Consider the following 25,046-nt stretch of genomic DNA (forward strand, 5'->3'; position numbering starts at 1 on the left):
TGTCCTGAGTTTCCTCTCTGCTATGGATGAACTCATGCTTTTAAAAAAATGAATTTCCTTTTGTCATTACATTGTTGTTGAATAGGTCTGAGATTCTCAAGTACCGTATGCAAGTCACAATGGTCAGTGTTAAGGAAGATGCAACTTAAGAAAAGATCAACAGAGAGCTAGTAGAAAAATTGTACTGTGTCTGAGGCATTTTGCCAAGCACCAGCATTCTGTGCCTTTGTTACTCTGTGCTAGCAAAGATTGTTGGGCTCACACAGAGCCCCCAAGCTGATCTTATCCCCTTCCTCCTGGGTGAAGATCAGCACTTGTACCCAAGTCCTCTTGACTACGACCGCCAGCAGTCTCCTCCTCAGTCCCCGGATCTTCAAGCCACAAGTATACCTGAAAGGGGTGAGCGAGGGGCCTCCGCTCCTGCCCTGCACGGCTTTCCGCAGCCTTGCCATTTTCTCTAGCTGCTGTGGGATGGGCTGGAGGCAGGAGTGGCAGCCGGGGCCCCTCACGCGCTGTCTCCATGCTTCCTGCAATGCTTCTCCTCTTCTCTCAGGAGCAGGCAATATTAATGACTCAGCTAAGCCATAGCTGTTCCAGGGTAGCTGGAGCTGAGGGTGTGAAAATTCTTTCGCAAAGCACAGTTGGAATCTACCTTCCTAGCATATTTAGGATGTAGAAACCAAGATCCCCTCCTTGGAAACCAAGCCATAGACTGACTTTCTGCTTTGGGTGTCTCTTGTGTGGCTTGGCTGGAAGTAGCCACGCTGCTTTCTGGCATGGCTGGAACTAGAGAAGGACCTTCGCTGGGCCTGGTCTCTGCCCCCCAGTTAGGAGCAAGGGGAGAAGCTGTGGACCCTGTGCCCATGGCCAACCAGCACCAGGACAGCAGCAGCAGCAGCATAATTATATAGTTTTGAGACTTTAGCCAGGCCGGTTTGTAGGCAGAGGAACTGGCTGTGTGTGAACTAGGATAGTTTCCATTGTGTTGCAATGGTTTCTATGACTAATGGTGCCAGTAGGGAGCGCAAGGTTTCTGTGTGCATTTTCTGCACAAAGAATTATAACAGTAGGATTTGTTTCAGAGTCAATAGTAAGTTGAAGAATGTTAGACCTCTTCATATGTTGCCTTCTATTTGCCTATGATCTCCACTTGAATTATGAAATACAAGTGAATAGACTTCGAGATCATTGTAAGGTTTTAGCTTCTGGGGGAGCACAGAAAAAAGGAGTTTACTTGTATTAGATGAAAAATAAATTATTTTCCTTAAAAGTCCATTAGGTTGAGACTGGGCCTTTGGCTTAGGAGACTCGGTGTATGCTTAGCATAGTTGAAGCCCCCAGTTAAAGCCCCATGTGAGCAGAATCACACTGGTGGATTTAGCCCTAATGAAACCCCAGAGCCATTGAGTCTGAGCACAGAATGGTGTGAGTATCTCTGGGGATGACCTCTGGGCTTCCTACTCCCTCCCACAGCCAAGCAGAGCAAAGTAGATTTTTAAAAGTGCATTGGGTTGTCTCATTTTCAGTGACTCTCTTGCAGGTTTTCCAGCTATTTCTTGGTGTTTGCATGCCAACGGAGTTCTGCTTCTTTCTCTTGAAGTGAGGTTCTAATGCTCTGCAACTTTTGATGTGTTTTAGGCTGGCTCCCACCTTCTCCCTCAGCGCTCCTCCAACTCACTTCCATGTACCACCAACTGTGATGGTGAGAATGGATGTGAATGGATGTGTTTCAGCCAAAGCATTTGAATGACCATGACAGTTTGTTCTTTGATACAACCAGAAAGGCAAACAGCACAATAATTAGTCATTTATTTTCACATTCTTCTGATACCATATATGGTATCATATGCTTCTAGAGAAAGAAGTTTAAATGTCAAGCAAAAATATGGAAAAGTCTTTTTCTAGATTGTTTTTAAATTTTTTCAATAATTTTTAAAATAATGACTTAAGAACATGTAACCCAAAAGGACTTCTTTGTTCTTGATATTGTTCCATGGATCATTATAGAAACACATGCTATTATATGTAGAAAGAGTCTTTTTTGGAATTTCTGACTCATAGGTAGATAGTGACACAGGTGTGATTACTTTTATTAGTGAAAAGTTTTGAAGGCAGCATTAAGTCAGTATGAAAATAATGTCTGTTCATTGTAGACCGGCCCCTTGCAGTAAAAAATCCTGCTTACTGTGGAATCCACTTTTTTCCTTTCTACAGTAAGCCTGTAGGGACCGAGGACAGTTCTAAGAGCCACAGGACCAGCCACTCAATGTCTCTATCACCCATGTAGGAACCACTATCTCACGGGCTACTCAGCAATACAGTGATGGTGCAGAGTCCAAGAGATGCCCCCATTTACCCATGGGAGACTGTGTTAGTTCCCACTATTTTGCAGCAACTTCCAAATATGGAGGACTTTTTATTTTTTTTTATTTTTTATTTTTTTTTTTTTTGGTTTTTGGGCCACACCCGGCGATGCTCATGGGTTACTCCTGGCTGTCTGCTCAGAAATAGCTCCTGGCAGGCACGGGGGACCATATGGGACACCGGGATTTGAACCAACCACCTTTGGTCCTGGATCGGCTGCTTGCAAGGCAAACACCACTGTGCTATCTCTCCGGGCCTGACTTTTGATTTTTTTAATGACAGTTTCTTGTTCCTTTTTTTTGGAGGGGGTTTGGAGGGGCCACACCCATTTGATGCTCAGGGGTTACTCCTGGCTAAGCACTCAGAAATTGCCCCTGGCTTGGGGGACCATATGGGACACTGGGGGATCTAGCCGAGGTCCTTCCTTGGCTAGCACTTGCAAGGCAAACACCTTACCTCTAGCGCCACCTCTCCGGCCCCAGTTTCCTGTTCCTTTATTTCTGTGATCACAGTCCTGCAGGGCATTTCCTGGAGAAAGGGAAGGCTCGCTGGCATTGATGACTATATCTCTCTGGGTCATGAAGGTCAGATTATTTTAGTTTTCTTTTTTCTTTTTGGTTTTTGGGCCACACCCGGTGGTGCTCAGGGGTTACTCCTGGCTGTCTGCTCAGAAATAGCTCCTGGCAGGCACGGGGGACCATATGGGATACCAGGATTCGAACCAACCACCTTTGGTCCTGGATCGGCTGCTTGCAAGGCAAACGCGCTGTGCTATCTCTCTGGGCCCAGATTATTTTAGTTTTCTTAATGAGCCACTCAGCTACCTTGTTTGAACACACCTCCATAGACCATCCTGCAGAACCAGGAATGTGTGGGGTTATGTGAGGTTGGAGCATGACCTCTGCTTAGCACTCAGGAAGAGATTTCTAGTAAGCATTGAGATACAGGTGGGAAAGAGTGAGAAAGGGGGAAAATGTCTCTATTTCCCCTTGGATTGAAGTTTCTACTTCATTGAACAGAGATGAGAAATAAAATGTTTGTTGGTGCTCTGATTTGAAAAACACCTTTTTGAGGATTTTTGGGAATAAATAGAAATGCGAACCTGTTCTTCATATTTTGTGACCCATATTTAGACCCTCATACATGAGGCAGTGAAGTTAGGAAATGGAGGAGATGATGAAAATCTAGAGCTCATTATTGGGTCCTTCCCAGACTGGGCCCACTGGGGAATTGCTTCCAGCTGTGCTCTGGTGAGAATAATCAGAGAGTCAGTAAAATCGGAAAACGTGCTGAGAAGCCATCATGTGGTTTTTAACAAGGCATATAATGTAATGGTTTGACAAAGTGACATATTGATTTTCAATAAATAAGCAGACCAAATTTAAACTTAATTAGATTAGAAAACAACTTGCCAAATAGCCCTGTGGATAGTTCTGATGGGATGCCAGGGATTCGCATATAATTCGGTTATGTTTATCTGAACGTGCTAGCAGTTCCAGACAAAATAAGCAAAGTGGCCGGATTTCTTTTCCCTGAAGCCCGAACACCCTGAAGCGGATGTTCGTTTTTCAGTACCTACTCACCCTTATGAATTCAATCACTTGAGGCAGAGCACTCAGCTGGCATTCCAAAAGCTTCTTACAATGCAGCCTTTGGATTCATTTCCTGTGGCTACTTAAGTGACTAAACCTCAAAATACAATGGCAGTACATGAGGTATTATTGCCTGTGACATCCTCCCACACATCCCTCTACCCTGCTCAATGAATACAAACATGGTGGAGGGCTGGTTTTCTACATATGATCCTGTGATCTAAATCCACTACATGAATGCGAGAGGGCAGTTTCTCCTACTGAGACAGATGCAGGATCCAGGCAGTTGGTCAGAAAAAAAAAAAACACAAGTCCCTAAAGCTCTGAAAACTGGTACTTCCCTGGAGGGAGGTCCGTGTAGTCCAGCATTTAAGGATCTGCGGCTAGTGGGGACCAGACTATGTTCTGCATTCATCGTCTCTCCCTTCAACAGAGACCCCAGGACTGTGACTAGGGTTCAAGTCTGGAGACAGTGAAGGGTGTGGGGGTCCCATGAAAGGGGAGGCTGCTGTTGCAGGGATACCCCATAGATACTCATCACTCTCTTTTCTGAACTTCTGCAGCTAATGAAGCTCCCACCACAAGGGTCACCCACACTCAGCCGGGCCAGCTGGGCAGGACTGCCTGGTGCATGTTTGAATAATGTCTCCCTCCTATTGCTTCTTCACTCTTGGCCCCAGACATCCTGGCCTCCGGGCCTCTGGAGGAGGATTCATGTTATTTTTGCTCTTCCACTCCTCCTTGCAGATCTCAATGAGTGTGGCCTGAAGCCGAGGCCCTGCAAGCACCGCTGCATGAACACCTTCGGCAGCTTCAAGTGCTACTGTCTCAACGGCTACATGCTGATGCCCGATGGCTCCTGCTCCAGTACGTACCAGGGCTGCCAAGTTCAGGAGATGCATCAGAGTTTGGGAGATAGAAAAAGTGGTTTCGGGAAAGCAGGGAAAAGGGAAGAGTCTCTGGGAGTGACGAGGCTGACAAGAAGACCCAGAGTCCCAAAGGTAGTGGTAAACGTCAGGTACATTCTGTGCAAAAAAAACATGAAAGAATTACAGAAGCTGTGGAAAAGTTAGCCTGAAAGTGGCTACACAATATAATGAAGATAAAGCCAGGCAAGGGACTGACATGAGTTGGGTTACCAGAGATGACCATGTGTGAAGACGTAGGCCCTTTTCCAGAAGTAGTATTTGCCTTGCCTGTGAGTGGGATGGGTAAAGCTGTGTTCACAGGCCCTCCAGTTAAGACCCAATTTGGTGATCTTATTATGGCAGGAGGGAGGAAACACAACTGTATCTGCACTAGGGACACCACTGTGAGAACCCATGCCCGCATATCGAAGAGGACACCTGGGGTTCCCCAGCTCTAGAAAAGAAGACTTGGGAAAGGGATTCAGAGCAAGAATTGGAAAGCACAATTGTGTTGCTGAGAGAGATGGGGCCATTGGGGGCAGTGCCAGCCCCTGTCTTCCTTCCCCTAAGCAAAGCCCCATATCGGCCAAGCCACTTTCCTGTCACTGGGCTGCCGTGGTGAATATTGGGAGGCCTGTGAAGTATTGGGAAGTGGTTATGTGACAGTGACATCAGGCATTGTGCCCATCTGGGATATCCTGCTATTCCTGGAGAAGCGGGAATGTGGGGAACAGTCCCTTGTGACCCAGTGGAGAGAACCTTTGTCTCTGCATTTTTCTTTTTTGACATGAGGGCCTACGGAGATGATCCCAGAATTGTCTTCCAGCTTCTCAGTGAATGTGAGGACCATCCATGGTTCAGAGACCTTAAGGAGGTTCAGGCCACCCCCACAGCCTCTGATGCTGTTTACATTTGGGGATTGCAGGCATCTCCTGGACTTCCTTGCTGCGCCCATGTCTGGGTTCTTCACTTCCACTCGGATTCAGGTCCCTCTTCTCCCCCCCCAGGTACCCTGTTGTGCTCCATGGCAAATTGTCAGTATGGCTGCGATGTGGTCAAAGGGCAGGTGAAATGCCAGTGCCCCTCACCTGGCCTACAGTTGGCACCCGACAGCAGGACCTGTGTGGGTGAGCTGTGGGGAAGAGAAACTGAGCTCAGCTGTGGGCATGGGGAGTGGGGAAGCTGCTGGCATGTGGTCTGCAGACCAAGTTCTAGGATCACCCTGGAAGGATGATGAAGAGCTTCCTCTGGTCGCTGACCTATGCCAGGGCAGAAGTGATGGTGCTGTGAACCAGCTGTTGATCCTACCTAAGTTCGGAGGGGTAGGGGGAAGAAAAGTGATCTAGGGGCTGGAGCAGTAGCACAGTGGAGAGAGTGTTTGTCTTGCATGCAGCCGACCCAGGTTTAATCTCCAGCATCCCATATGGTCCCATGAACCTGCCAAGTATAATTTCTGAGCGCTAAGCACCACAGGGAGTGGCCCCCAACAGATGAAAAACAAAACAAACAAAAACCTGAGGAGCACCCACATGAGGGGAAGGGAAAGGAGGGGGTACAGGCGCTGGGCACCTGGCATCCTCCCACTCTGAATCACGTACCTGAGCTGCGCTGCCCGTGGCTTCTGCAGATGTGGATGAATGCGTGACTGGGGCCGCCACCTGCCCAAGGTTTCGACAGTGCGTCAACACATTTGGGAGTTACATCTGCAAGTGCCATGAGGGCTTTGACCTCATGTACATCAGCGGCAAGTACCAGTGTCATGGTAAGAAGCCCATCCTGGCCAGGGTCTCTGCTGCTGCCCATAGGCTCCTAGTTAGTGGGACCAGGTGGGCTTCAGAATACCCCCACACCACGCCTGTGCAGGAGCTCTGTTGGTGGCTGGTTTACACCTTTGCCCCTTTGATCCCCCTTCCTAGCTCTGCAGACTTGTCTATATCTCTGTTCCCAGTTCCTCTTAACCCCCCTCCCTCCTCCCACACAGCCATAAGGTATTCCCAGACCCTCCAGTCACCCCTCATTCCTGTGCGGACAGTCCTCCCAGCCACTCTGATTCCCCTCTTTCCTACACAGACACAGCTAGTTCTCCTAGCCCTTCTGATTTCCTGTCCTCCCCTTGCAGACATAGATTGTACAGACTGATTACCTGTCCTCTCTGTGCAGACATAGATGAGTGTTCCCAGGGGCAGCCTCCGTGCAGCAGCTTCTCCTGGTGCCAGAACACGTACGGCTCCTACAGGTGCCGGTGTAAAGAGGGCTACGAGGGTGATGGCCAGACCTGTGTGCGTGAGTAGCTCCCACCCCCAGCTCGCTACCCCCTTGGGAACACAGGGCCTCTGGGCCCAGAGAAAGGGTGAGGTCAGCGGTAGTGCTTGAGCACTGTGGCAGGGTCAGCAATCCAAGGGGCTTCACCAGCAGTACTTGAACATAAAGACCCGGCTGTGTCTTCTCATCTAAAACAGCACCTCACTCATCTGTGGGATTTAAGAAAAATAAAAGACAGTTAGTAATAGAGGTTTTAAAGGACAACCCATGATATGAAGCTTACCACAAAGAGTGGTGAGTGCAGCTAGAGAAATAACTACACTAACAACTATCATGACAATGGTAGCGAGTGAGAGAAACAGAATGCCTGTCTTGAATACAGGCAGAGGGTGGCTGAGGAGGGAGAAGGGGAGCATTGGTGGTGGGAAGGTTGCTCTGGTGAAGGGGGGTGTACTTTTCTATGACTGAAACCCAACTACAAACTTATTTGTAGTCATGGTGCTTAAATATATTAATAAGAAAAACAAAGAACCTGATGCCTGGGCCAGAATCTCTCCATCACTTTTCTTTGAGCCAAGAAATTGCTGAACCCGGAAGAATCTGGTTCTGTTAGAAACAAGCGTCATATCATGGAGGGCAACTCCAATGGGGTCTCAGGTTTTCCTTCTGCTAGACTCACACTTTCTCATTCTACTCCTAAAAACGCACTCCCCTAGGTATTTCTACACTCAGAACTGTATTGCTTTTCAGGTTTTTTTTTTTTTTAAATAAGGTTATTCTAAAGAAGTGACTGTGTTAATAGATAAACAGGAAATAAGATGGAAAGTTCACAAACCAGAGGCCATAATGTAACATACATTTCATGCACAGGTAGTTAATTTTTTCAATTTTGGGAGTAAAATATTTACTGAAAAATCATGAGGCATAAAATCATAGGGATTAAAGAATTTCTTGAAGGGTCAGGTAGTCATTCAAGAATGGAATATATTACTCCAGCCAGGTTAAATATTAATTCCTCCTGGTGAAGGTAATCCAGGAAAAAAGAATCCATGGAAGATCCTGACCATGTCGGCAGGTCTCTTTTTAACAAGCAATTGTTATCAATTACAATTTGTAATTTAATTATAAATATATAATAGGGAATAAAATAGAGGAAGATAAGTGTTCAAACATTTAATCACTGTTTTTGCATGTGTCAAACTTGTGATGTGAAATAGAGGGGTATTAGTTTCTATGCAATTCTAAGCCTGATTTTTATAATATTATCTATACCACCAGGACACTTCCTATAATATCTTTTAAGCATTTCTTTTTTTTTTTTTTCTAAGTAAAGAATAGCTTTGCTTTTATTTATTTGGAGTGGGCACACCCAACAGTACTCTGTAGTCAGAGATCACTCTTGGTGGAGTTTGGGGTCAATCCCTGGTTAACCACCTGCAAGGCAAGTGCGCTGCCTACTGGACTCTCTCCTCAAGCTCCCCTCATCCCCACAAACACACATACACACAGAACTGAGAACATTTTTACATCACAAAACCTGGCTGTCTGTTTTCACTTTGCATAATTTAAATGCTTTCCACGTGGCACAGAGTCACAGAAACACCACTCTGACTCCTGCTGTGTGTGTGTGTGTTCTGCTCCGTATGTGATGTGGAAAAGTTCTGAAGGAGAAAAGACTCCTAACCGGATGTGACACTTATGCGTCTGTATTCGAGGCTGCATTGATTAGGGGAGCTGGCTTGACATTGATTTAAGCTTGTGCACTGTTTCAGATGTTCCAAAAGTCATGATTGAACCTTCTGGTCCAGTTCACATACCGAAGAGAAATGAGAGCATTCCCGAGGGAGATGGAGGATACAGTAATCAGATTCCTGACATCAGGGCCACACGGTGGCCCCCCCAGACACCCTATATCCCTCCTACCACGCCCAGTGACCCCACTGTTGTGTCAACCATAAGACCAACCTCAGAGCCGATCCCATGGCCCACTCCACCCCCTCTCCCACCCCCGGAACCCCGAACCCCGCTGCCGCCATCTCCTCCAAGTCCTGGGCCCACCAACAGCTGGACCAGCACAGCTCCAGCCACCACAGCTTCAACGTGGTCCACGATTGACAACAGGATCCAGACAGAGCCGCAGAAGCCTCGGGGAGATGTATTCAGTAAGTGGTAGCTGCATGTTTTGTGTTTCTGATGTTTGTGTTTCTGGGGCTGGTAGGGCAGTTCCTAGCCACCTGGAGGGCCTGGGCCAGTGAGAGCAGCTTGTGTGGGTGAAGTTCCCCTTAATCATCCTTCTCCATCGGGAACCCTTTTCCCTTGATATATTGGCCTCTCCCCATGTCCCAGCTAGTTGCTATGAATCTTCTCAAGCCCTCACACCCCTTTTGTTTCTGTGCACTCAGGAGTGAATTCCTTAGGGCTGGTCTCTAGGGCTCATTTCTCTAAGTAGGCTCCTTCTGCTCCTCCTGGGCTTCTCTGAGTTTAGTGTCCCGCCCTTGTGAATATTCTGTGATTAAATATTCAAATGAATATTCATTTCTATCCACTCACCTGTCCTCAGGCTTTGGAGCTATTTTGCCCACACACACAGTTTTCTCTGAATATTTGCACGTCTGGTCTACTGCTGTGACTTGCAACACTGGGATTCTCATGTGCAGCTGGGGGTCGTTCTTCCCTTGTGGAGGCTGAGAGAGACTCTGGCTCTCTGGTATTTGCATGTGCTGCTCACACAGCATGGCTCTATCCTGTTAGGCATTTGGGGAGACGGTGCGTCTTCTATCTCTCTCTTAACTCTGGGTCCGTCACTCCTAGAAGAGGACTCAGAGGGCAAGACCACCCCAACCCTGTTTCTGCAGAAGGGAAGCAATGATACCCAGGGGTATTTGAATCGGAGTCACGTTTGTATTACTTAGAACAAATTGCCCTTTAACACCCCATGGAAGGTTTACTTAGCTTCTTTTTCAGCCTTTCAAGCAAACCTTTCTTTACTCTTTTCCACGGAGACGCCTGTCTTGACTCAGACACTGGGATTCTTGCCACGATGTGCCTGAGCAGGGGCTGGTTTGGGAGAGAGTTCCTCATCCCTGTGCAGGAAGGACAAGTGAGGACAGGGATCCCTGAGGCACAGGGAGAGGCCAGATCTGGGGAATGTACCCTTCCTCTTCCACACGCATGTTAAAGGAATCTATGGTGGGACACTGGGCCAGGACCTGGGTTTCTGCCTCTGCCGCGGCCTCCTCTACCCACGAAGCTGGGCCCCTGGAGGCCACGGTTAGCCCAAGGGAGGAAGTTCTCAATGTAGCATTTGTTCCTCTGGTGCCCTCGCAGCCTGGGCAGATAAGGCCCCAAGAAACTGGAAAGTGGAGTCAGGTGTTCTTGGCAACATCCATCAGAAGTTCTGCTTCCTTCCTGGGGATTCAGATCTGGAGAAAGAGATGAGATTAGGCTCCTTTCCCCTGGCCTCAGCCCCTCTCTCCTTTCCCTCTGCCTGGCACAGAATTGGCTGGTCTCCATGAAAGGCGGGAGCCTGGTTTGCTTCCTGGGAGCAGCCAGGACCTCCCACATGTGCACCCTCTGAACTTTCTGATTCGGAGGCCTGCAGGAGTGAGTGAGGGCTGGCTATTGTTGCGTTCTGAGGCTCCTGGATTCTGGGTTCCCTTTGAGTGGAGGCCTGTAGCTCGCGGTGGAAAAGCAGCTTTCTCTGGGAGGGAGCAGTGTGAGATCAGGTCTGTCTGGCCCCCAGGCTGGGGGTTCAGCACTCTTTTCCTCTGGGCTCCTACGAGAGCCCAGGGCTGGCTGTACCACTCTCTCTCCCTGGGGCCTCCCTGCCTCCACCCTCCTGTGCCCTGCTTCCTTCCTCTTCCCACAGCTGAGCTCTAGGCCCAGGAGTTTTATTTTGGAAGCTCAAAGTGTGATTCAAAGTGGTGGCACCCGGCCTTGCTTGGGGCGCGGTCCTGGGTCTCTCCCTGGCATTGCGTGGTCCCTCGGCACTGCACTACCTGGCCTTTTACCCCTGAGCTCTGCTGGCTGTGTCCCCCACAAGAAAGCAGTGGAGGCGTCTCAGAAGCAAAAACTTCAACCAGGACCCCTCGTTTCTCTCCCCTACTTCAGTAAACATGGGCAGGGAGTTGGACCAGGACGGGCAGATACCCCCAGGGATGTACTCCTTCTTAGGCAGCTGGGCTGTGCAGATGAGCCACAGCAGGACCTCAGGGACACCGCTTCCTGAACAGTCTGGTGCCCCACTAATAGGTGCCTGCTCCCGACAAGTGCGGGGCATGTGGCACTTCTAAAAGTTTGTGCCCAGACACAGGTCAGGATTTGAGCCCCACAGAGCCCAGCAGAGGCTTGCGGGGGGCAGCTTGACCCACTGAATGGCTGCAGCCCCTCTGAGCAGATTCTTCTCTTGCAGTTCCCCGGCAGCCATCCAATGACCTGTTCGAAATATTTGAGATCGAGCGAGGGATCAGCGCGGACGAGGAAGCCAAGGATGACCCAGGTCTGTGTTGCCTTTGATTCCCCTCACTGCACACTGCCCGGTATCAGTCTGGTCTAGTTCATTGATTTTGTTGTAACAACTTGGTTTCCGCTATAGTTAAGCCAGTCGATGTAAAATAATTTCCTGACTCATCATTCCCTGCTTTGAAAAAAAGCTGCATCCAGACAATACAGGAGTGAAAGCAGCCAGCATATGGTTGACCCCGGCACTGCCCAGGGTCCCCTGAGCATGGGAACATCTGTGATTCTAAGCACCACCAGGCGTGCCTTCTGAAACAAAAATCAAATGCGACAAAGTGAGGAGGAAACAGAGCTGTGGAAGTGGTGACATGCCAGGCTAGCGTAGGGCAAGGGCTGCGTGTGTGCCCTCTGAGATGGGGCTCACTCTTCCTTCCCTCTCAGGAGGGGGAAGATAGGGGCTTACAGGTGGACACAATGCAAGCACAATAATCCCCATGACTTGGTTTGGGGCGTCCTGCTTCTCCCACCACACCAGCACCCCTAACCCTGGTCTGCAGCAACACGTTTCTCATCTCTTTCTCCTTGCTCGTCCTCACTAGGCGCCCTGGTTCACAGCTGTGATTTTGACCACGGGCTTTGTGGATGGATCCGGGAAAGAAACAGTGACGCACACTGGGAGCTGACTCGTGACCCAGCAGGTAAAAACATTGAGCTGGGTGGGACCTGCCCCGGTCTGTGCTCTCCGTGCCCCGACTTGATGTCCATGGTCCACAGAAACCCCCTCAATGCTCACTTCTCACTCCTGTTCCTAAGTGAGTCGGAAGAGGCATTGTTAGCACCCTGAGGCCATCCAGTGTGGCTTTCTGAGCTTAGTCTGTCAGGAAGCCAGCCTCATACTTGGGGGATGGGAGACTAATGTCGTGTTCCAGATGCCCAAGGAGGAGCTGGAGCAATAGCCCAGTGGATAGAGCATTTGCTTTGCATGTGGACAACCCGTGTTCAATCCCCAGCTTCCTATATGGTTGCCTGAGCCTGCCGGGAGTGATTCCTGAGCGTAGAGCCAGGAGTAACCCCTTAGCACTGCTAGGTGTGGCCCAACACCCCTCCCCTCCAACAACAAACAAACTTTAAAAAAGGCTGTTGTTGGGGCCGGAGAGATAGCATGGAGGTAAGGCGGTTGGTTGCCTTTCATGCAGAAGGTTGGTGGTTCGAATCCTGGCATCCCATATGGTCCCCAGAGCCTGCCAGGAGCAATTTCTGAGGAGTAACCCCTTAACACTGCCAGGTGTGACCCAAAAACAAAAACAAAAAAAGACAGATGTCAGAGATGATGGACATTTTGAAGAACGTGTGAGCAGCCTGGATAAACCAGAAATAAGAACTTTCGGGGATGGAGCAATAGCACAGTGGATTGAGCATTTGCCTTACATGTGGCCAGCACAAGTTCAATTCCAGGCATTCTATGTGGTTTCCTGAGCCTGCCAGGAGAAATTTCTGAGCACAGAGCTAGGAGCAACCCCTGAGAATTGCCGGGTAAGGCCCTAAAACAAAACAAAACAAAACAAATAAAAGAATCACTTTAAGTTGACTTTTGAAAAAAAGAATATTCAATCATCTTGTATGTAGCCAACTCCAATTTAATCCCCAGCACTGCATATATGGTCCCCCAGAATTGTCAGGTGTGACCCAACTCGCCCCCCCCCCAAAAAACAGATCTCAAATTATTTTTTGGCTGGTGGAGGAGCAAATCCAAAGTCCCATATACAAGAACAGAAACTGTGTGATTTCCCAACTCTGGAGTTTTCTTCTTTGCCAGTTTTTAAATTAAAAACAAATAAAAAGCTCCTTATTTGTTTTTCCCATATTGTGAACACTTGGCCCTCTTTTTAAAAATCAGATGGCCAGCTCTTGTCATGCAGCTTATTGTGTGTGTCTATGTATTTTAATTACCAATTTGTAAGGTGAATCTGTCAGTAGGTTGGGCATTTGCCTTGCATGCAACCCACCCAGATTCAATCCCTGGCATCCCTGGCAATGTAGGAGTGATTACTGATTGCAGAGGGAGAAGTAACTTTGTCAGGTGTGGCCCCCTAGAAGACAGAAATTTTGCAGCTAGTGTGTAGTTCATCCCGCTGCCTGTGCTTGGCTCCAACAACAAAGCTGTGACCTATTTCATACTGAAGAACATAGACGTCTAAATTTCTGGTCTTGGTATTTTTGCTTTTGGTATGAGGTGCAGAGGACCTCCCACAAGTGAGGTGAGTGATCCGCCTTGCAAAGTGGCAGTGCCAATGACATACTTAGGTCATGGCAGGATAGGACAATGGCCACTACTTGTCATGAAATAAGAAATTAGGGGCCTGGAGAGATAGCACAGTGGCGTTTGCCTTGCAAGCAGCCGATCCAGGACCAAAGGTGGTTGGTTCGAATCCCAGTGTCCCATATGCCCCCCCCCCCCCCCCGTGCCTGCCAGGAGCTATTTCTGAGCAGACAGCCAGGAGTAACCCCTGAGCAACGCCAGGTGTGGCCCCCCCCCCAAAAAAAAAAGGAAATAAGAAATTAATTTGTATAAATACAGACATTCCTCATCATGGGCATCTGTGTTCAAAAGTCATCAAGTGAGACATTTTCCCTGAGGTTTGGAATCCCCATTCATTAAGTTTTTCTTATGCTTTTAAAAAATAAATTTTCTCCTGCAGTTGGTGTGTATCAGCACTGCTATTAGGAAAAAAAAAATGGGGCCGGAGATAGCATGGAGGTAAGGCGTTTGCCTTGCATGCAGAAGGATGGTGGTTTGAATCCCAGCATCCCATATGGTCCCTGAGTCTGCCAGGAGTGATTTCTGAGCAGAGAGCCAGGAGTAACCCCTGAGCACTGCTGGGTGTGACCCAAAAACCAAAAATAAACAAACAAACAAAAACCAACTGTCCCGCCTTCGGGACAGGTTATTTTCGTGGGTATAGAAGGGTCCCAGTCTGAAAAGAGAATGGGGAGAAAGAAGGGGGCCAAGCAAAATGAGGCTTGTCAAGGCTCCGTTTATTGATAGGTACAGGCTTCTTTTAAGCACAATTTTTACAGGGGGTGGAGAGAAGGCAGGATAAACAGTCCGCAATACAGAGGTCATCTTACAGGTAATCTTTACATGCCATCTTTACATAAGGGGCACAGGAACATCTCAAGGTTAGTGAGGTTTCGAGGATGTCACGAGCTTCCTGGAATGCATGCCTGATAGGAAACTAATATTTCTTAGGGCTCTGGGGCTAGCCAATGCCTTAGGTTATGTACTCTTGCCACACAGACTGGTTTGTCCTGCTGAATTCCATATTAGGGTTTGGCCTCTGACAACCAAACAAACAAACAAACAAAAAACAAAACACCGGTATTTACATTTGAGAGGTAACTACCAGCTAGCTAGTTGGGTCCAAGCTCCAGCTGGACCCAATCATGAGACAATCTCTACAAACTGACCTTCATTTCCTGTGTGTAGGAAACTAGCAGGCATCGTTATTCTTTCAGGGGTCCTCAAACTTTTTAAACAGGGGGCCAGTTCACTGTCCTTCAGACCATTGGAGGGTCTAACTATAGTAAAAACAAAACTTATGAACGAATTCTTATGCACACTGCATATATCTTATTTTGCAATGAAGAAACAAAACAGATACAAATACATTATGTGGCCCGCGGGCCATAGTTTGAGGACCACTGTTTGTAAACTGAAAATGGAAAGACACAACTGGTATTTAAAGAACACTAACATTTTCTGGGGCTGAAGCCACAGAACAGCAATAGGGAATCTTGTACCTGTCCAACCACAATTCAATCCTCGGCATCCCTTATGGTCTCCTGAGCACTGCCAAGGATGATTCTTGAGTGCGGTCATGAGTAAGCACAGAACACTGCTGGGGTGTGGCCCACAAAAACAAAACAAATCAAAATAAAGCCCCCAATATTTCATCACCTAACTTCCAACCTAGTCCCTCACCAGCTTCTATACTAATCCTCGAAATAAAATCACATTAGACAGCACTGGTATCTTTTTCTCCTGCCAGGAAGGTGGGGTGTGAGGTTAAATAAGTCAGCTTTTGGGAACCAGAAGTGAGGCTTTGTCTCACAGCTGGAGACTCCAGCTCTGTTCTTGCCTTTGCCTCTGTATCCTTGGTAACATTCCCTTCATACTAGAAGCAGAAAGGAATGTAGGCCTTGAAGACAAGCCGAAGACTAGCAGAGAGCCCTGGTGCCCAGAACGTGCACTGCACTGAGTGAGGAAGTGCAGGTAGTCATGGGGAGCTGTGGGGAACTTGGGGGCACCCGCAGGGCTAAGGGCTTTGCTTCGCATTCCTCAGGGACTTAGGCTGATCGTTGTTTTTGCAGACTTGCAGGTGAACTGTAATCAACATCCATTTTAGGCTTAACCAGAAAACTGCCAGGCTCAGTCCTGACTTGGGGCCTGATAGTTCTGCTCCTCCAGGTATTTTGACTCAGGTTATGGTGGGATTAGATTGGGGGGTGCAGAAGGAGCAGGAACCCTGTGAGGGGGCTCTGTACAGCCCTGACTTCCCAATGTTTTCAGTCCTTGTGAAACATCTTTTACCTGGCGACACTGGGAGCCTCTCCTCCATGTGAAGGACAGAGAGTATCTAGGGGCTCGAGGTCTATCTTCCTCTATGAGGGTCCTGGGTGACATCTCCCCCCAGTTAGGTACCCCCAGTCTGGGCTAGCCTCTTCATGAAACCCATCAGCTGGTCACACAGGTCACCGGGAGGGGACATCTGTCTGCCGGCCCAGAATGAAGTGGGGTCAACCTTGCCCCAGACTCGCCCCCAGAGTTGGAGTTGAGCACCATTGAGCTTCAAAGGTGCCTCTGCTTTTCCTTCTGTAAGGCAGCACCCCACCTCACTGCTGCCCCCCACACCATGGTTCCCCAACATATGGCCTGTTCTCCATGGCTGGGATCACTCATGTGAATGTGTGTTTATGTGGCGTGGTTCATGCTCTTGTGGCAGTGTAGAAACATGCGTTGACATGGATGCATGTGCTTGTGGTTCATGTCAAAGTCCTGTGGACATGTTGTGTGACCCACTTCATGCTCCTGGGCGGCAGGTGGATGTGGGAGGAGGTGAAGCTCACTATCGTCCCTGGGGTGCAGGTTCCCAAGACCCTGAGCAAGCTCAGCTGAGTCTGGGGTCTGGAGAGCAAAAAGTGGGAGCGGGGGAGGAGATGCAGCAACTCTGGGGCTTGCCTTTCCACTACACTAAGACTTGCAGTGAGTGGGGCCCCCAAGCCCAGGCCAAGCCATGAGACACTCTGTAGCCTGTGTTTCTCAGTGACCAAACTATGGGTTTCTGTAAGGACCGTGCTGTGGAATCTGCCAGCACAGAGGCTGGCCTACCCTGTGGCTTCAACATCTGGGGTTCCTGGTTCCACAGGGACTCCCAAGTGGGTACAGAGGGACACAGCCCACAAATACCTGCTTTCTGCCCCACAGGTGGCCAGTACCTAGCTGTGTCTGCAGCCAAAAGCCTTGGGGGCAGGGCCGCTCGCCTGGTGCTCCCACTGGGCCGCCTGCACCCCGGGGCTGCTTTCTGCCTGTCCTTCAGACACAAGGTGGCGGGGCCATTCTCAGGCACCCTCCAGGTGTTTGTAAGAAAGCACCGGGTCCCAGGAGCTGCTGTGTGGGGCCGAGCCAGTGGCCAGGGCTGGAGGCACACACAAGTCACCCTTCGAGGGGCCGACATCAAGAGCGTGAGTAAAAGATGGGGTGGGGGGCTTATGGGGTGTCTAGGTCTGGGATAAGAGGCTAACAGCCCCCACTGGTCACTGCTTCCAGTGCTTACTCCACTGTGTTTATGTCCTGGGAATCAAGTTGAAAGAGATTTGGAGCTAGAAACCAGACTCAGGGACCCCAAAAGACAGGGTGGGGCATCTCACTTGTACCCTGCAGAGTCCTCATTATGGGAACGCTTTTATTTGGAGGGCCCCTTTTAGAACTGTCTCTTTCAAAACCCCCCTTTTCTTCTGCCTTTGCTCAAAGATTGAGCTCAAAGATTGAGCAAAGGCAGAAGAATGTTGCCTTTGGATGACAACCCCCAGAAACTGACTTGGAAAAAACTTTTATTTGGTTCAGGATGTGGGGAAGCTTTAGCTGGCATATGAAAATGGTTTGTCAACAGTCCCTCCAAATCAGGTCTATTTGGAAAAAAAGTATTTTTAAAAAGTTTGGGATTTTTAGTGTCCCCTCCCCCAGCTGTGTTCATAGCTGATTCCTAACTCATATGTGTGTTTTAGGGGACCAAATTGGGACTAGCTATGTGCAAGGCAAGTAGCTTATCTGCTATACTGTCTATGGCCCAGCAGAAAAAGGGCCTTTTCTGACAACCTGAGCATAGCCTCTGCCATTGGGTTCTACAGCTTGTGCTCAGAACTTCATTCCTAGAGTGTTGTCCACATGCAGTGTCCCTGGGATGATTTCATAGAACAGAGACCCATGGACAGTGTCTGCCAGTAACTTGGATCTTGTTGGACTCAGATATTCCCCACCCCATCCAAATTGTTCCATATTCATCCATCCATCCATCCACCTACCCATCCATCTATCCATCCATCCACCCATCCATCTATCCTTCCATCCATCCACCCATCCATCTATCCTTCCATCCATCCATCCATCCATCCATCCATCCATCCATCCATCCATCCACCCACCCACCCACCCATCCATCCATCCATCCATCCATCCATCCATCCATCCATCCACCCACCCATCCATCTATCCTTCCATCCATCCATCCATCCATCCATCCATCCATCCATCCATCCATCCATCCATCCATTCATCCATTTATCCATCTATCCATCCATCCATCCATCCATCCCTATGTTTCTAAAATTAAAACAAGATTCAACTCAGAACTGAGAGCCAGTTTCTCCTGCCTTCCATGGAAGTTAAAGCACAGGTTGTGACATGGTCCTGGTCTTTCTGCTGAACACACCTTGGACCACAGTGTTAGATTCTGATGGGGGCCACAAAGCTCCATAGGCCCAGCCCCAACCTCATTGCTTAACTCTGCTCTCTCATCTTCTCTGTGTGTATGTCCTCCTCTTGTCTTCCTTGTCTTCCTCCTTTTTCTCTTTCTTCTCCTCTTCCTCTTTCTTTTTTCTTCCTCCTGTCTTCCTCCTCTTGTCTGCCTTCTCCTCTTTCTCCTCCTCTCCCTCCTTTTCTTCCTCTTCCTCCTCCTCCTCTTCTTCCCCCTCTTTCCATCCTTTTCCTCCTCTCCTCCTCCCCTTCTCTCCTTCCTTTTCCTCCCCTCCTTTTCTTTTCCTCTTCCTACTCCCTCCTTCCTTCTAACAGTCCTGTCCTTCATATGGGCTTTCCCTCGAGTGACCCATCCTAGTCTAGTGTTTTCACACACAGTTGATGGTCTAACACGGACACTGCCTCCACCACCACTGATGCTAATTTTGTCACATTCAAGAATGAGCCCTGGGTAGTCCCTGCAGGCACTGGCATGTTCCTTCTGGTCTTGGCTCCCCAGGGGTGTCCCTGCAGCCTTGGCCCAGGGGTACTCACTTGGGGGTCACCAGTGCTTGCCTCTCTCTCCCCGCAGGTCATCTTCAGAGGGGAGAGAAGGCTCGGCCATGCAGGGGAGGTGGCCCTGGACGATGTGCACCTCAGCAGAGGCCCCTGCTCTGAGGCCCGCGGGCAGCACCACATGTAGTCGGAGTCTCCTTGGGGTCCTCGTCTCCCCCACCATCACCTCGACACCCTGAGCAGGCCTACCGGGGCTGGGGATGGGAGGCAGAGTCCGGTCGGTGTCCCCCAAGCCTGCCTGCTTCTGTGCAAGTCTGTCAGAGGACTCTCAACTGTCCCTACACCCGCTGGCGGGGGGACCCACCACCAAGGCCCTGTGCCTTCCTCACAGACTACCAGAGGCATGATTCTTCTTCATGCTCTGAGCTTCACCACTGGTGTCCACATCACCTTGTCACTGAGACAAGAACATGTCTCAAGACAAGAACACCGAGACATGTTCTGTGTCCATCTATCTCCCCAACTCTAGTTATTGTGAGGGGAGGCAGTCATGATTCTGGAAAAAGTGCTGTGGGGCTGCTGGATTGTGCATTAGGAACAAAACTTTGGTATGGGTAGGGCAGAGGGGGTGAGGGAAGAGGGAGAAGGACCCAGAAGAGGATACAGGGCATGGGAAAGGCTGCACCCAAGGGGCCCCTTGGGACCACTCCATGGCTCAGTGTTCCATGCTGGTGCGCAGCTTTGGACAGGTGGGAGCAAGCAAGCAGGGCCCTTCAACCTCAACCCCTAACACTGCTTATTTCACCTTCTGCCAAAGAAGCATTGCTCTGTTCATTCCTTGCCCAGCAATCCCACTCTGCAGCTCTCCCCACGTCTGTCTGGAAATCTAGGATGGTCAAAGGGCTAGGAAAGGTGCAGGAAATGGGGTGATTCTGTCCCCAGAAGAGATGCCAGGGAGCCACCCTGATGTCTGGATAGCTAAAGTGGAGAGTGAAGTGGTGGGCTGCCCCCCCATCCCATGGCTCCAAGAACAGAAACGGGGAAGATGCTTGGAAACCAGGCCTGAGCACAGCTCCTGGCAGGGAAAGATGTTCTTCTGTAAGAAAGAAGCAGGCCCCACTCTCTCTCTCTCCTTTCTCCTTCCCAAAACATGAGTTAGCCACTATTCCCTGTCAAGGTAGACAGACAGATCACAGAGTTCCTGGAGAAGATTTTGAACCTACATATTACACAATGAAAACCTAGAACGTGACCATGCACATAAGACAAAGGTCTTGGGGAGCCCTAGAGAGGTGCAGTCTAGCCAGGGCTGAGCTCCCTGAATTCCCAAGAGGAGGCTGGGGTTTGGTGAAGAGCTGTGACACCGTGTCACTGTGTTTTCCTGCTGAGGTGCTGAGGGCTGTGGTCCTGCTCTCCTTCCTCAGCAGTTCCTCTACTCTGGGCTGGAGGGAGGGGTTGTCTGGGTAGAAGCAGCTGTGTGGGGCCCCAGCTCTGGACATCTTCCTGGCTATGTGCCTCCCTGCAGGCCCATTTCCTCTGTCAGCATTGGTGTGACTCTTCCAAAGCCTAGTGCGTGGTGATGGGCCTGAACAACAGGTACAGTGGGGGCATCTGCTCCTCTAACTCAGTAAAGCCCGGGGTGCATATAAATCTGAGGGTTCTGGGAGGGGGCCAGGAAGTAGGCCTTGGATGGGATTCAGCCCTCTGTTTCCCTTTGGGCCCTGTGACCCCCCCCCCAACTGAAAATGGATCGAGGTAGTGCGGTGGGATGGGAGAAACCATCAGAAAAATTTCACTCTTAGGTGCCAATAGTACATTGCACTAAACTGATAGAAGTTATCCAAAGTACTGTATCTCATCGTGTTTATTATTTAATGTTTTCTAAAGTGGAAAATGTTTCATAGTTTCCAAAATAGCCAAATTGAAAAATAATTCTTTGTAAATAAAAACACTTCATGATGCCAGCTGGCTGTGGTTGGTGAGTTTTCATGGGGAGGAAGGAGATCCTGAGGTCAGTTGTGGGCTGACCCTCAGACGTTCTGCACTGCCTGGGCAGATGGTCGGCAAAGCCAGCGCCCAAGAGTCTGCTGTTAACTCTGCAAACACCGTCCCTGCCACGGACAAGGAAGGGCCACTGCAGCACCTGCCAGGTCCTCGCCTGACTTGCAAACATTCACCTCGGTGCTCTGCGCAGAGACGGGGAGCTAGAAGGGTGGAGCTCAGGATACTCACACTGGGTGCACGTCTGAACACGTGTTTCGGGCACTGATTCTGTTCGTGTCTGGAATTTTATTCGCATGCCAAAAGTCCCTCCTGGCAGAAAAAAAATGAGAAAGAAGACACACGAGATCAAGACTGAGTGGTGAAGACCCGGGACCCTCAGCCCCTGGGAGACGAGTATCCTGGGGAAACACACACTGGGATTAGGAAAAGCTTCCGTGAGCTTCAGGTGTTTCCCACTAAGGTGCCCGTGGGTCTGAGAAAAGGCCGTTTCTGAGGGGGTGAAATGGGCGGGAGGGAAAGTAGCACCTCAGAGACCTGGGACAGGCCCAAGAGTCCATGGGCCTGAACACTTACTTGGTGCATGGCTGGAGAACCAGGTGCATAGATGCTGAGGTGTGGCTGGTTTTAAATGAGCCAAACGGTTCTTGGAAGATCCCCAGAGGACACTGAAGGCTCGGGTTCACTCCCACAAATATGCTTCAGGTTTCAGAGTCCAGGAGTCCCCTGCAGGTCTTGCCCTACTACTGGTTCTGAGACCCCTGCAGCATTAAAAACAGTGGAAATTGGGCCCAGAGAGATAGCACAGCAGTGTTTGCCTTGCAAGCAGCCGATCCAGGACCAAAGGTAGTTGGTTCGAATCCCGGTGTCCCATATGCCCCCCCCCCCCATGCCTGCCAGGAGCTATTTCTGAGCACCGCTGGGTGTGGCCCAACCCCCCCCCAAAAAAAAACAACAAAACAGTGGAAATCACCTAGCAACTCACAGAAATGGTTGGTGTAAAGGCAGGAAACATGCACTGATGAAAGGTGGTAGGGCATTATATGACCCAAATTCAATCAACGACTTTGTAACTGTGTCTCTTGGGGATTTGATTAAAAATTGATTTAATTAAAATTAAAAGAGATCTGCACCCTGATATCTATAATAATGGCTCACCACTGTGACAGCGAGGAAGCAATCAAGCACTAGGTCTGGGAACCCCCTCCCCTCACTCTCTCCCTCCACCTCCATGTCTCTCTCAACCCAAGAGCCTGGCAGAGCTCAGCCTGTGTACCTGGCACTGCTGGACGTGAAACCCAGGGCCTTGAGCCTGGCACAACGCTTCCCTAGCACCGAGCCAATCCCTGTTGCTGAAGGAAGACAGCGTGGAGTGGATCATAAACTGCTTCATCTGATCCTGATGCCGTTTGTTGCTTTGGAGATACACTGGCTCTTTCAGAGGAACCTTCAGGCCTGAGACTGGCTCCATCCAGCACCTGTGGATTATCTGCTAGTGTTGAAGGGAGAATGTGAAACCAGCCTTTCTTGTGGCTGGGACCAGACGGTGTGAAGCCCAGGTCCTGCAGAGGTGCAGCGAAGGGGCAAGGAGAGGCCCCAGAGAGTCAGGAAACCCTTCTGATACCCCAGAAGTGATCACACCAGTGTCAGTGCTGAGGTCAAAGACTCTGGGAAGGGAGGAAAGGATAGCTTGGCCTAATGCAGGAGATGAGGTCAGCCTGAGGCTGGCATTAGGAGATTGTTGGAATCTATGCTTTATATTCCATGGAGGGGCTCGCGCAGGACCACTGAGTTGATGGGCTGGCTCTGGAACTGCAGTAAAGACAACCCCATGTAGAAGGTCACAGGGACTCCAGTGTAATGGGCAACGGGGACTCCAGTAGAGATAGGCCCACAAGGACTGTGAGGGAGATGAGTCCACTGGGACTGTGATGGGACCCATGGGGATTGCAGAGCTCATATCTGTTACAGGAGGCATCTCCAGGCTGTGGGACAGGCCTCAGTGAGGGAGGTCAGGCTCTGGTGGGTAGTGAGGCTGCTAAAAACAGAAGTGAGGATAGACTGGCCAAGGAAGTTTAGACCAGGAAATGGTATGAGAAAATAAAGGACCAGGTCAAAGCACGGCCTTCTGTCCGCTACCCCTGAGTCCTAACTGGGAAGCAGCCATCACAAGGGACTAGGGGGCTCGTGAGATGTGTGTGTGTGTGTGTGTGTGTGTGTGTGTGTGTGTGTGTGTGTGGTGGGGGACTCTAGCACATTGGGATAATTCCCAGAAATGTGACTGTGGCAAAAGAGTCACCATGCCCTTGTAGATGTCCCTCTGAGGTCGAGGTGCAGGCAGAATCCAGGCAGCATAAGGCCATGTCTGTGCCTGTGTTTTCTGTTATATTTGACTTTGGGTCACACATGGCTGACTTCAAACCCTGTGCTCAGCAATTACTACTGGTGGTGGTAATTAAAAAAGGATGATGGGGATAGAACCACCTGTTGTACCATTGCTCTGGTCCTCTCCTATTTTTAATGAGTTTTGATCTTATTAGGAGTAAGTGAGTGAGAAGTCAGTCCATTATCTCTGGTGGCTGGAGGGTGGTTCTCAAAGTGCGAGAACTGTGGGGGCAAAATTTTACTTTGGGTCATTTCTGAGCATGAGAACCCTCGTGGGGACTGTGGCTGTGTTCCTGTGCCATGGACTTCCCTGAGCTCTATGCAAACCCTATGGGGAATGTTACCACGGCCCTGTTCCCTGCCGTTCTCGGGGGTAAAGTTCCACATCCCCATTGCCTAGAGGAGCTATTGCCACTGTCTGCTCTTCTCTTTTTTTTTTTTTTTTTTTTTTGGTTTTGGGTCACACACGGCACTGCTCAGGGGTTATTCCTGGCTCCATGCTCAGAAATTGCTCCTGGCAGGCACGGGGGACCATATGGGACGCCGGGGTTCGAACTGATGACCTCCTGCATGAAAGGCAAACGCCTTACCTCCATGCTATCTCTCCGGCCCCCTGTCTGCTCTTCTCTTTATGAGACCTGATGAGAGTGGCCCTCGACTCCAGGATGGTTCTCATCCCATGACAGGAAGTAGCCTCACAGACTTTCCGTCTACCAACAAGTAGGGCTACACACACAGTAGCTCTTCACCCCGCTCGCACCCCTGGCCTGGTGTCACTCACGAACACAGCTGCAGCTGGACACCGTGGTCTCCACCGAGACACAACAGTGCAGAATCACTCCAAACTGGTGCTGTGGCCAGAACTGGCTCCTTGCACCTGCCTCACTTTCTCACCTCCTAGTCAGTCTCTCACTAAGCGCCCTGCATCTGCGCTGACACGAGAACAGCCTGAAGGAGAGAGGGGAGAGCCCAAGCTCAGTCGTGTCATCCTGCACCCACATGGCTATACCGCTGCTCCTCCCACACACCTGCTTTGTGATGTGCCTTCAGGGAATTGGAACGTGGCACTCCTACAGAGAAAGAACCTGGGACCCTTCCCCTATGCCCTGCCTGACCCAAAGTAAAGCCGGCCTTTGCAGGGCCAGCTTTCAACGAATCATGAATCCCAATGCTGCTTCCCACTGCCACATTCCAAAACCAGTGTCTCTGCTCCTATTCTGGGGGTGGGGGTAGAGGGGGTCGACTCACAGACTGAGATTATGAAATGGATTGGGTAGAGCGTCGTCTCATGATGCACATGCCAGGCAACCCCATGGTGGGTGACCCACTATGCCTCCTTTTATGCCAGCTCTGACAGATGGACTGATGGAGGGTTCACTCTTGAGTCCTTGATGCATGATTCTTTGCTCCAAAGTCTGTGTCCCAAGAGAGCCTAGCAGCATGGTTACACCCCAGCTGGGTCTCCACCTTCCTGCTATACAAACTGGGCCTGGAGGAAATCCTTCTATTGCAGGGAGCAGCTGGCACCTCACCCAGTATGAGGTCACC

The 25,046-nt window shown here is 49.8% G+C and overlaps 1 protein-coding gene across 1 annotated transcript in view; it reads left to right on the top strand.

The window, feature by feature from the left end:
- Positions 1 to 20,142, top strand: part of NPNT (nephronectin) — a 46,975-nt gene extending 26,833 nt beyond the window's left edge. The window contains exons 4-12 of the mRNA XM_049786543.1: positions 4,704 to 4,823; positions 5,872 to 5,991; positions 6,492 to 6,626; positions 7,025 to 7,147; positions 8,899 to 9,288; positions 11,538 to 11,624; positions 12,184 to 12,282; positions 17,070 to 17,326; positions 19,189 to 20,142. Of these exons, the coding sequence (XP_049642500.1) occupies positions 4,704 to 4,823; positions 5,872 to 5,991; positions 6,492 to 6,626; positions 7,025 to 7,147; positions 8,899 to 9,288; positions 11,538 to 11,624; positions 12,184 to 12,282; positions 17,070 to 17,326; positions 19,189 to 19,299 (1,442 nt within the window). The 3' untranslated portion in view covers positions 19,300 to 20,142. The remainder of the gene's footprint in view (positions 1 to 4,703; positions 4,824 to 5,871; positions 5,992 to 6,491; positions 6,627 to 7,024; positions 7,148 to 8,898; positions 9,289 to 11,537; positions 11,625 to 12,183; positions 12,283 to 17,069; positions 17,327 to 19,188) is intronic.
- Positions 20,143 to 25,046: the final 4,904 nt, after the last annotated feature.

The sequence above is a fragment of the Suncus etruscus genome, chromosome 14, assembly GCF_024139225.1.
Source record: "Suncus etruscus isolate mSunEtr1 chromosome 14, mSunEtr1.pri.cur, whole genome shotgun sequence".
NCBI lineage: Eukaryota > Metazoa > Chordata > Mammalia > Eulipotyphla > Soricidae > Suncus > Suncus etruscus.